Below are 12,388 nucleotides of genomic sequence, written 5' to 3'. Positions count from 1 at the left end.
GTTTGGGATGCATCCGTGTCACATCGGCTGGCCACCAACTCCCCTCCACCCCACCAGCACTGAGCTCGCTCTGAAACTCAAGCAACTTTAAAGTCACACTCCTGCCTTGCTGGAAGAGGGGCTGGTGGTTTCTCTGCTGCCAAAAGAGAGATGGGATATTTGTAGCCTAAACATGTTTTTTTATTCTCTCCTTTTGGCAGAATCTCCCCTTCTGTCTCCTAAATATAAAACATTAAATGTTTAGGGTATCCTTTATTTTTCTCCTGCTTTTAAGTTTGTAATTCAAGCCAGATTAGCATGGTTTCCTCTTCTGTTTTATAGCCCCATCCTGGCCCCAAGCGAGCTCTCCTAATGCTCTCAGATGTTCCTCTAATGGCTTACCTAGGCTGGAACTGGATACCCTTTCCTAATGGATTGCTAATAGCCTGTTTCTGGTTTTACAGGCTCCTTCAGTTAACTCGCAACAGCAGCGATCACCACGCTCATACATGCGATCTCCCCACAAGCCCGTCTGCACGCTCACCCCTAGATGCAGGCAGGTGGCACCATCCTGAGCATCTTTGGGGAGCCCAGCCCAGGATAGGTCTTGCACTCGATTTTCTCCCACACCACAGCATTTTCTGGAGCAAGATCTCCCTTTTTCTCAATTTTTGGAGGGAGATCTCATGCACTGAGTACTGACCAGCTCGGTGCACGTCCCGGGAACGTGGCAAGGCTCAGAAGGTATTTCTTAAGCAGTGTCAGAATTGGCGGCCAGGCCGAGGGAGGATTTCCTCCAGTGGGTTGCCAGCAATTTGCAGATGCTGACACAAAGTCTAATTGAACACATTGGCCGCGCTGACAACATGAAATGTTAACGAACCGTAAGACGGGCTGCGCCTCAGATCTTGAGATTTGCAGTAAAAGGTCATGAGATATTTAAAGCTAATAATGTGGTTGGGTTCTCTCCTTCCTCTTCTGTTTTGGAAGCATTAGAGCCACATCCGTGAGCATTCACAAAGGCTGGAAACGTCCTTCTTTGGAAAAGCAGGCAGAGGTGCTCCCACCGTCCCGGGATTTTCAGAGCTGTGGCCACAGAGCCCACAGTGCAGGCATCTGTGCCGGCTCTGCTGCTGAGTAGCTCTGATCCGGGCAAATGGTGGGGATCTGGGGACAGGAATGGGCAATTTGTGAGTATTGCCAAATATTCAGTGGTTGGGCTGGTTGGTGTGAGAAGGGCATGGTTCTCTGGGCCGGCCACTGTCGCTCATGTGTCGGGGGTGGCTGCCGGGGTGGGCTCCGGCTCATCTCCCAAAGCAAAGCAACGTTTTTCTGTCAAATAGGTGAATCTCACAGGCTGCCTCTGGAAGTTCCTGCCTTGGGGCAGCCTGAAATAACCTGAACGTGTGTGCTAATGCGTTATCCTGCTCGCGATGGGCAAGGGGGAGGGATGGGAACTGGGAAGGCAATTAGTGCCACCGCCTGCCGCAGCTGCGTCCCCACTGGCGCAGCAGCAATGTCACTTTGTGGCGGGCGCGCTTCTTCGCCCATTTGCATCCCCCCCCCGCCCCTTCCCAGTGCCTCTGCCGCTTTGCCTGCGCTCCCCCTCTTCGCAAGGCAACCTTGGCAGGGAGGTCACCCTGAGCGAGCCGGGTTACAGCTTCACGCCTGGCAGCTTTTATTGCGGCGCTTCTCTCCCTTCCCCTCCTGGCTGCAAAGTCAGTGATTGAAAAAGAAGAAGGAAAAAAAAAAAAAAAAAAAAAAAAAAAGAAAAGAATTAATAGGTGGGAGCAAAATGTTGAGGCTGTATTAGTGTCGCTCCAGCTCGGCGTGGGACGGGCAGGGCTGGAACAGAGGGTGGCTTGGAGGAGGATGAGGGTGGGGAATGCTCAGAAGTCACCTTTTCCATCCACCTCCCAGCTCCTGGGACAGAGCCAGGCTCAGGACCCTTGGCTGGCAGTGTCTGGGTGCTCTCAGCGCCCTCAGGAACTGCTAGTGACCTAAAAATACTGAGCACCCAGCAGGATCCGGCCTCCAAAGGCAGCCATAAAGGTGCCACTGAACAGCGGAGCGCTCGTGCATGCAGCCGTGTGCCGGTGCTCACCTGCATGCTCGCACAGCTACACGCAGGTAGGACGGCACCGGCGAGCTTAGCTTTCCCTGCCGGCGTGCAGACCGTGCCAGGCAGGTGCCCACGCACAAGCTGCACCCATCCGCTTTCACCCCCAGCCCACTGCGTGAGGGTGGTAAATGCACCTATGGGCAGCAGATGCCAGTGCCCGGCAGGGTTAGAGCTGGTGGTGAGTGCCCTGAGCATCCCTCATCCCATCCTCCTTGCAGCCGCGAGGGAAAGCGAGGTCTGCCAGTTGAAACTTGGCAGGAGGGGACAGCGCATCCGGAGAAAGAGTCCCGTTATTAACGAGCTTACAACTCCGCTTTCAAAGATGCTCTTTATTTTAAGCCAGGAGGGAGCCGTTCAGCCGCATCTGGTGTGACACAACCCAGGCTGCCAAGGAGCCCTGCGATAACTCGTCCTCCCAGAGCGGCAGCGGGGCTGAGCTATGTGCATCAGCAGCACGGCAGCCTTTTTTTGCGGGGGGGGTTCGGGGTGGTGGTGACAGCAGGGACCGCAGCTCAGACCCTGCTGGGCTCCTCCACTATGCGGCTGGTGGAGAATAAGGTGGGGTCATTCACTTTTAGTCTGGGCAGAAAGTTTTGTCTGGGGTTAGCCCAACCGATTCCTGCAGCGCTGCGGCAGGAGGAGGTATTTGGGGACTCGTTTATTAGTAATGAATGTCAGACCTATTTGCTCTCCAGACGTGGCTTTCGAAGGGAAAAAGCAAAAAAAAAAAATCTCTTTTCCGCTCGGCGACATCTTTTCACGGGCTGCAGCAGCTGTTTGCAGCGACCCTCCTGCACGTCCCAGCGGCGGGGCGGCTTGTTTGGGGGTTACTCCTGCTCTTGTTTCAGCCTGTTCCCCAGGACAGGCGGGAGCCTGCTGGGATCCCCCTGCAATCGCAGGGACTGAAGGCGCCTCAAACAGCAGCTGCTTGTGTAGCACAGGTCCCTGCAACACTCAGGATCTGGCTGCTTGTTACAGGGAAAAGAGGCTGTGAAATGGAGCCCACTGGGGTGCCCCGTCCCCCTCCCAATTCCCATTTCCCCCATTACCCAGGGTAACCCGGGGGGCATCCAGAGGTGGAGGAAGCTGCGAGGATGTGAGATGCATGGGGGACCCGGGCTGTGCTCTTACAAGGGATTTCCTTCCACTTCCTCCCGCTCGCTGTGGGTGTCACGGGCAGTGCGAGCAGATCAGCTTCAGCCTACAATAACCGGGGTGCTCCTTTTATTTTGGGGAAGGCAGGCTCACCCAGGCCGGATACAACACCTGGGACAGTCGCGTGGTCTCTGTCCTGGCACGCACAGAGGTGTGGCGCATCCCTGCCGTGGGACGGAGGGGTGCCAGCCCCCCATCCCTGCGTGGCCAGCTTCCTCGCAGCGGAGCACCCTCTTCCCATGCCGGGAGCCTTGCTGGGGAGACACAGGTGTCAAGGAATGGAAAGCAGAGCCGGCAGACACATTTTCATGTGGGATGCAGAGAAGGAGGCATCTGATCTCCCCCCTCCTCCTTCTGACACACTCTAGCCCCCAGCCCAGCTGCCGGGGCAGGGAGGGTTGAGGTTTCCTTCTCCCCCATCCCCTTCCAAAAGTAATCTGGGCTTCAGATCCGCCTGTGCATCACCCTGTTCGCAAGTAAATGCTATGCGGTCGTTTTGGACCAGGAGCAGAGCTCGGGTGGGAACAGAGCACGGTGACCTTTCTAACTGCTGGGGCAGCCTGGCAGGGTGGGCTGGGGACAGTGGGAGTAGGGGGAGCCCGGGGCAGGGGGAGGAATGGTTTCCTTAACTCCTGTTGTGCCGAGCACTGCAAGGCAGTGCCACCAGTCTGCAGGCAGGGACTGGAACAAGGGCACGCATGGATGTCCCCTGTTGAGGTGCATGGTGTGGATGTCCCCAGGCCCCCTTCACGTGTGCAGGGGGGACTGGCACGGACAGGGGCAAAGCTGAGCACTGGGAAATCCTCCCCTCCACCTGTCCTGTGCGTCTGTCCCCATCCCAGCGATGTGGCACTGCCCCTGGGCTCATCCTGGTGCTTGGGGCTGTGGGTGGGCACTGGTTGTCCATCAGCAGCCCCATTGTCTTTCCAAGCAGGCTGATTGGGATATGTGGCCACAGCAGGGAATGGGATCCCAGCCCACACTGTCCTCAGCAAGCTGTCGGCTGAATTACTGGGTTCAAGGGCTTTTTTTCATTTCTCTCTCTCTCTCTTTTTTTTTTTTTTTTTTTTGCAATGCTAATAGCTCTGCATTGCACTGGCTACTGATCCCTCATTAATCTGGGCAGCGCTTCACAGCCAGCCGGAGTGACTTTTGGCAGGTGCACAAAGGCAGGCAGCGACACACAGACCCCCTGGCCAAAAAAATTACCATGCGCAGCCTTCCTCCAACTTTTGTCTCTGTGTGGCGGGGACGCGGATTAAGGAATTTCTCCCTCAGCCTTTGATGCTGTGTGTCCATCCGTCCCCCCACGACCTCCCCAGTGTCGTCCCCCACCCCGGCTCTCCCTGTCTGTGACCGGTTGGACCCAGTCCCCATGTGCTTTCCCATCTGCTGCTGCATTTCTGTGCTGAGCCACGGGCACCCGCCCAGGGACTTTCTCACCCACCACAGCAAATGTTGGATGTGTCCACTGGCTGCCCAGCTCAGACGGGCAGGACGCTGGACTCTATGCCTTCTCTTTTTGTCTACTGTCTAAAGAGGAGCTTAGGGTAGCATCATCCCGGATCCTACAAGGAAGGTTCTCCAGGTCATCCAGCGTGGGTCTTGGGGGAACATCTACCCCCAGGCAAGGCACCCCGTTGTGCCTGCAACACCCTGCCTGCAAACAGGGGAAAAAAAAGCTGGCTGTGGCTGGAGAGAGGCAGGAGTTGCTCCCAAGGGGAAGCGCTCAGCCAGGAGGGCTCTTTGGGCTGGAGAAAACACTCTGCATGGAGCAGCAGCCTGTCCAGGCCAGCAGGACCTCAGTGGGGCTGGCCTGCTCACTGCAGGGCTCAGGGAGCAGCTGGATGCTGAAAGACCTTGAGAGACCCACGCACCAGCATCTTTCTGAGCCCTGTGCTCATTCCCTGCTTCCAAGGCACCCCCAGCCCAGCATAGGCCAAGCCAGGAGAAGCAAGCTTGCAGGGGGCTGGCAGCTCACCCAGCAAGGTTTCATTTAATTTAGTTGTCATTAGGAGCTTGATCACCTTGGCATTGCCGTCCAAATTGGTGGATGCCACCCAGCAGCTCTGGGCTGATCCTCTCCAGGCGGGTCCCTGCTGTGTGGTGTGCGTGGTGCTGCACATGCATCCCATCCCGCTGTGCCCACAAGCAGCACACCTGTGAGCAGTGACCAGAGCTGGTGGCAGAGGCATGAATCCCAGGGTCTGGGTGGCAGGGACAGCTTCACCTTGCCACGAGGATGCTCAGCTCAGCTGGGTGCAGCGATAGGTGCCAAGAGCCCGTCACCTCTGAGGAGCCTAATCGAGCTTGGGTTTTGGTCCTGGGCTGAGGAGGGCTGGAGCTTGGTGGGGTTAGTGGGATGGTTCTCAGCCAAGACCCCCCCACAGGCTGGAGGATGCACAGCCACATCCTGCAGGAGGCACTGGCATAGAATCATAGAATAGTTTGGGTTGGAAGGGACCTTTAAAGGTCGTCTAGTCCAAGCCCCCTGAAATGAGCAAGGGTATCTTTAACTAGATTAGGCTGCTCAGAGCCCCCTCCAACCTGATCTTGAATGTTTCCAGGGATGGGGCAACTACCACCTCTCTGGGCAACCTGTGCCAGTGTTTCACCACCCTCATTGTAAAACATGTCTTCCTTATCTCTAGTCTGAATCTGCCCTCTTAGTTTAAAGCCATTACCCCTTGTCCTATCACTACAGGCCCTTTGTCCTCATCTTTCTTGTAGGCCCCCTTTAAGTACCGAAAGGCCACAATAAGGTCTCCCCAGAGCCTTCTCTTCTGCAGGCTGAACAACCCCAACTCTCTCAGTCTGTCCTCATAGGAGAGGTGCTCCAGCCCTCTGATCATCTTCACAGCTTCCTCTGGCCGCGCTCCAACAGGTCCGTGTCTTTCCTGTGCTGAGGGCTCTCACTTGAGCATCCACCTCATCTTCTTTTCCCCATCCTCCCTTCTGACCAGACCTCACAGGATTTCAGTTTTCACCTCTCCCATGAGTGAAATGGACCAAAACGCTTTTCCTGCGGGATGGGCTGTGCCCAGCCCTGGACTGGGAGCAGGTAGCCCCCTGGTATAGACTGTGCTGAGGACCTGCAAGCTGCCAAACAGGACTGCTGTAAGCCTGACCCCGTTCTGGACAAGAGGCAGCACCTGTGACCCCAGGACTGGCTCTCAGCCTCTTTGGCATGCTGGAAACTCAGGGTGACTCTGCACAGAGCCCCAACAGGGTCACTGGGCTCATCTGCCCCCCATGCCAGACTCCCTCCAGCCAGGGTCTGACCTCAGACCCCTCGGTGGGCACCTTGACTAGCTGCCCCAGTGCCAACAGGTCAGACCTGATGGTGACACCCATGGCATGGTGGGGAAGGTGTCCCTTGGATGGTAGGGTTGGACTCATGCACCAGTTGTCCCAGTGCTTTGGCTAATGGGTGTTTAGGGCTTAGGCACGTCTCAGCTTGGCACAAGCCCTGCAGTGAAACCACTGTCATCCGCTGTTTGCATCGCACCGGCACCATGGGTGTCAACCCCAAGCCAGTGGTGCGAGGAGAGGCAGCGCCTGGCATCCCCCCATCCAGCCCCAAAATCTGCAGCTGTGAGACAGACATGCATCTTTCTCTGCACTGCTCCCCTGACGAGGTTTGGTAGCAGCTTCGTGCCTCGCAGGCAGCAGGAATCCATTTGCTCCCCAAGGGCTGGTAGGGGACCAGCCGGGTCTGCCTCCAGATGTGCTCCAGGTGTGAGGCTCCTGCGGGCTCTGGTGTGAGCAGCTGGGAGTGCAGAACCCAAGGGTCCCGCTGTGCCGGCTGGATGCGGCTCTGGGAGAGGGAATAGGGAAGGAGAGGCTCTCCCCTGGCACAAGAAAGAAAAAGTGCCCCCCTCCCTGGTGGGGATCCCCCAGAGCAGCTGTAAAAGCCAGGTGAGCTGCAGTTCGCGTGCCAAATGGATTAAACCTGTGCTGGGGTGTTGCACGTGCTGTAGTGGGGGGACTGGAGAAGGGCTGGGTCTTTCTCTGGGTGGGTTCCTACTTGTCAGGTACCCCTGCAAGCAGCGGGGTGATGAGATTAACCACACTGGCTGCTGACCAGGCCATCACACGCATCCTTGGTGTGTACACCATCCCTGTGTGTGTAAATCCGCAGTGCCAGGGTGGCCTCATCCCACAGGTGCATTGGCCCAGGTAGCCCCCAGCACCCCGACAGCGCAGCTTTTCTCTCTTTGGGCTGCAGGATGTGATCACGGATCAGGCAGAAGATTTCAGCTCCATCTTGCTCCTGTTGTTGAACTGAGTTCTTAATAAAATGCAGCTGTTGGTCCTCCTCAGGGCAGTGGGATCCTGTGCCTGACCTTCTCCTGGGTGGCTGGGGAGACGTGGAGGACCCCACGTGGGTTGTGTCATGAAGTTCTTCCCACCCTTGAAGTGCCACTTGTTCTGCTCCAGCGTGAGCCCCTGGCTGGGCAGCACCACTCGCAGATGGGCTGCATCAGACCCGCACTATCCCTTATCCCCCCAGAATCTTTATTATCAATGTGTGTCTGGAGAGAAGGTGGTTTGTGTTTGCCAGGGCATGGGAGAAGGACAAGGGGTGCCCGTGTGTCCCCCAGCATGCCATGCACAGGCAGCACAGGGGGAGGATGAACCCAGCAGTGTATTGGTCCTCAGCCTCACAAACTGTAGAGGGCAATCTCCCACACAGCCTCTGCAGGATGCTCCTGCCCTTGTCCCCTCTTTGCCCTCAGGACACCAAGATAGCCTGGCTCCATCTCTGGAAGGTCACTTGGATGCTGAGCCCTCCTCCTCTGTCAGCCAGGCATGTTTGCTCACTGGTGGCCATGCAATGGGGATGCATTTCTGCTGAGCGCCTCCATCCCCCTGTCATTGAGCCAAGCTCCAAGTGGATCAGAGATACCTGGAAGGTGTGGACAGAATCTGGGGTTAAACCATGGCACCAGCAGCCACGTCCCCAGGAGGACAGCAGGACCTCCCATGGTCCAGGCAGCAGTGACAAGAGGACAGACGGAATTTTTCTAGGAAAGACGGCTGGACATGGCTTGATCTTTGTTGAAGGGGCCAGCCAGAGGGATGCAAGCCAAGCCGGTGGGACACTAGCAGGCACAGGAGCAGGGTGGCCAGAGGTGCGCTGGTGGGGGAAGCCTCCTCCCAGCACTGGCAGTGATGCCCAGAAAGTCCTAACATGTCCTAGCGGAGCCTGCCTGCACATCTGCTAGTTTCTGGTGACCTCTAGAGGAAGCCGCTCCACTCCGGTATTGCAAGTTTGGGAGAGGAACGGGGTCTCACCAGACCTTTGGCTTAGCTGCAGCTGGAGCATTCTTCCCCTGCATCCCTGTCCTGGGCTCATGCCTGTGCCCAAAACCCCGTAGCGATTCCCAAAGTGCTGCAAAAGTGTCATTATCATCCTGTAGCTGAGCTAAACTCGCTGATTGTTTCACACCTCCTGGTGCCGGGGGTTCCTCTGACTGCCCTCCCCTCCCCGCTGCTGCCCTCAGGTCGAGCTGTCGGACGGGACATCACACACCATCACGGATGCCTATGCTGGCAAGGAGTACATCATCCAGGTAGCAGCCAAAGACAACGACATTGGCACGTGGAGTGACTGGAGCGTGGCCGTCCATGCCACCCCCTGGACGGAGGAGCCCAAGCATCTCACCACGGAGGCACAGGTCACAGGTGAGAGCCCCCCTCCCAGTACAAACAGGCTGTGCCCTCAATGGGGAGTCACCCAGGAGTCCTGGCTGAGGGTCCCCCCTGTCCGGCTCCGTGCAAGTTTCATCCCCAGCCAAGGAGATCCCCCCAGCACCCGGGGTGGAGGGTTGCAGCCCTTCACCCTATACTTTGTCCCCAACCGATGGCCCTGGCAGCAGGTGCAGCCATGGTCTGAGGGGTGCTGTCTCAGCTCGCCTGGCTCCAGCATCCTCCTCAGCGGGATGCTTGCAGTGTGACAACGAAGCTGGATGAATAATAATAATAATAATAATAATAATAATAATAATAATAATATTGTTATTATTTTTATTACCTGGAGTGCTGCCTCCCTCCAACCCTCCCTCCAGTCCTACCCCCTCCACACCTCCGACCCTACATAATGGCTCGGAGCGATGCCAATTCAAAATAAAAGCCACAAAGTTAACAAGCCTCTGTTTCTAGGAAAGAGCTGGGACTGTGTCCAAATGGGCGTTATCAGCCCACCGTTTCCCAGAAGGGCTGGAGCGGACCCTGCGCCGGTTCCCCTGGCTGGCACCGGCAGCGGGGTGGGGGAAAGCGCTGGCGTGCAGGCAGGCAGCAACCAGGCTTCTAGTTGGGGCCACGTGTGTGAGCTGGCCAGATGTGCGTGTGGGGAGGAGGTGTGTGCTCAGTGTCCCCACTCACTCTCCAAGCCCAGTAGAGCACCTGGGGATTCAGGCAGCACCAGGGATTTGCAGCCCCTCATCCCCAGCAGGGTAAAACCCCCACAAGGAGTACCGGCACACCGCGCTGGTGTCAGGGTTTGGGGTTTGCTTCTATTCCCACCTGCACGGCGCTAAATGTAAATGCCACTTCAAATGGCACTCACCTGCTCCCTGTGCAGGCACACACATGTCCCTCACACACGTGTCCCTGTGCATGCAGCCATGCAGGGCTGATGTAGGACACCCCAGCTCCAGGGCTGAGCCTTGCTGTGACACCTTGATGGGGTCTGAAAGGTGCTGAGACAGACCCCCCCTTGTGGCTCCCAGCATCTCCCCCCATATTGTCTGGCCAGGGTCACTCTGGGACCCTCTGGATGTCACCGAAGCTGCCCCAGCCTGACTGCCCATCCATGCTCTCCCTGCAATCCTGCAGCTCTTCGTGGGGACAGACACCTCATCTGGTCCCCTACAGAGGAGGACAAGCCAGGCATTCCCTGGGCAGGGGATGCTCTCTGCTGAGCCCTCGTGGCCATGTCGTCATGACCTCTTAGCCAAAATTCCCACAGACCTGATGCACAGAGCAGCCCGGCTGGTCTGGATGGGGCCGAGAGGGATGTCTGGCTCTGGCTGGTGGTGCAAACCTCTCCAACCAGTAGGTCCGGTGTTAGAGGAGGGAAAGTCTCGTCAACCACACCATCCCCTGGCTCATCGTCCCAGCCCCCCAGCTCAGCCCTAGCGTGGCATGGCAGTGAGAGAGGCAGTTTGGGGATGAGACAGTGCCATGGCCCCACCGGTGGGGGAGTGGGGCTGCCCTGACGGGACGCATCCCAGGGCACCCCGGCTCCCCTCGCCATCCACTCTCCCTCCCCACAGAGACAACGAGCGCTAGCACCTCCTCTTTCATGCCGCCCCCCACCACCAAGATCTGCGACAAGGGAGCCGTGGTGGGCAGCGGGGCCGTGGCAGTGTGTTGGACAGCTGGACTGGTCTTGGCTGCCTATGGTGTCCTCTTTATTTAGTGAGTATCTCCCAAACTGTGGGTGTGAGAGATGGGGTGTGGGTGCTGGGAGGGGGCAGGGACATAGGGACCCAGGGGGCTCCAGGGTAGTTGGGAAGGGGATGCTCCAACCAGGCTGTGGATGAAGAGCATTGAGAATGAGCCGTTTGGGGTTCTTTTGCAATTCTTTTGTAAATGCACCAAATCTGGCTGCTTTTATCGATTGGGTGTGCTGATGGAGGTCTCAAAAATGTTTTTTCAAACATTTTCTGCAAAGCCTGCAAAGGGGTCGGTCTTCAATGCCTCACTGTCAGCAGACCTCCCCCATCCACACTGCTGATTTTTTGAGGCAAAGAAACCATGTGGAAATCGAAGGCCTTTGCATAGTGACAGAAGCAAAATTGTCCAGGATCAGAAAATTCAAAGATGCATCTCAAAAATGTCCTCGGGCAGGGTCCGTCCCTGGGAGGAGGAGGTGGAGGTGATGGGTTTGGGCACCTGGGTTCTGGGAAGGGGTGAATTTTCCTGTGGAAAAAGGCCAGATTCTGCTCGGTGTGTCTCCTTGGTGGCCAGCCATGGCTGAGTCCAGAACAGGATCGGTGACCCCTCTCCTCCCAACTTGCAGATCCCTGTCTGTCCATCAGTCGCAGCCCAGCGCAGACGCCCTCCCACCGCCCACCGCCACCACCACCCCCCGCCCCACCACCCCCCTCCCGGGTTGAGTCTCTTATCTCTTCGATTTTGCACACGTTGAGGACGTATCACGCTTCTCGCCATCGCTTCGGAGGAGGACAGAGCCACCGCCGTCCCCTGGGGAGCCATGAAATCCTCTCCCAGCCCGGAGCGAGGAGACGCACTTGTGTCCCCCCACCTCCCCTGCCCCCCATCCCCATCCCCCTTTCCCCAGCAAGGCGAAGCGAGCCCGGGCACCGCGCCGCAGCCGAGGACATACCCGCTCATACAGCTAACCCCCCCACGCCAAAGACGTGCCCGCCGCCCCACCGCCCAGCCGGGTGACAGGGAGCGTGACGGCGCACCGAGAAAAGGGGATATGAAAATGGGGGTGGTGGCGAGGGGAATGATGCTCCCAGCTGTGTACCCCCCTACGGCAGAAGGGGGTCTCCCAAGGACCGGACTCGCTTCCCTGAGCTGTCAACCGTGTGGCGAAGATGGAGGGGTGCACTGGGGGAGGGGGTGGGGGGGAGGGAAGGAGGATGGGGGGTGTCTTGGTCCCCTTCGAGGGGATGATGGAGGGAAGAACTGGTGGCTTTCACAAGTGTGGTGGGGAGCAGGGAGCTGGCAGGGTTTTAATGAAAAAAAAAAAAAAAAAGGAAATGAAACACCGATAAACCCCCCCTGCCCCTTGCCGAGCACCTGGGAGAGCTGCCCCTCTGGCTCCCCCCCACTTCCCTCCCCCCTGCAGCACCCTGCAGGAGCCTTCGCCACCCCCAACCCCATCCCCACATCACCCCCAAACTTTTAACCACGTTGGATACAGGGAATCGCCCCCGTTGACGTTTGTCTCATTCTCCAACAAAAGCAGAATAGCTCTGCTGTTGCCTTTAGAGCTGGAGCCCTGCAGACCTGTCCCCTGCTGTCCCCGCTGTCCCCAGCTGTCCCCGTGCCTGCTCTGCTCTCCTCCCTATCCTGACCCAAACCCTGTTTTGTAAAGACACCTCCTCTTGCCCCTGCCTGGACCCAAGCGCAGTATTTAATACCGTACGTCCT

At 57.6% G+C, this 12,388-nt stretch overlaps 1 protein-coding gene across 1 annotated transcript in view; it reads left to right on the top strand.

Annotated features, from left to right (window-relative positions):
• Window positions 1–10,682, top strand: part of CNTFR (ciliary neurotrophic factor receptor) — a gene marked incomplete at both ends in the record, with an annotated part of 86,511 nt that extends 75,829 nt beyond the window's left edge. The window contains 2 exons of the mRNA XM_082496949.1: window positions 8,764–8,944; window positions 10,537–10,682. Coding sequence (XP_082353075.1) covers window positions 8,764–8,944; window positions 10,537–10,682 — 327 coding nt within the window. The remainder of the gene's footprint in view (window positions 1–8,763; window positions 8,945–10,536) is intronic.
• Window positions 10,683–12,388: the final 1,706 nt, after the last annotated feature.

The sequence above is a fragment of the Vanellus vanellus genome (genome assembly GCF_965231255.1).
Source record: "Vanellus vanellus genome assembly, chromosome: Z".
Classification (NCBI taxonomy): Eukaryota; Metazoa; Chordata; class Aves; order Charadriiformes; family Charadriidae; genus Vanellus; species Vanellus vanellus.
Note: the sequence above shows the minus strand (reverse complement) of the source record. Positions and strands in the feature narration are given on the sequence as shown.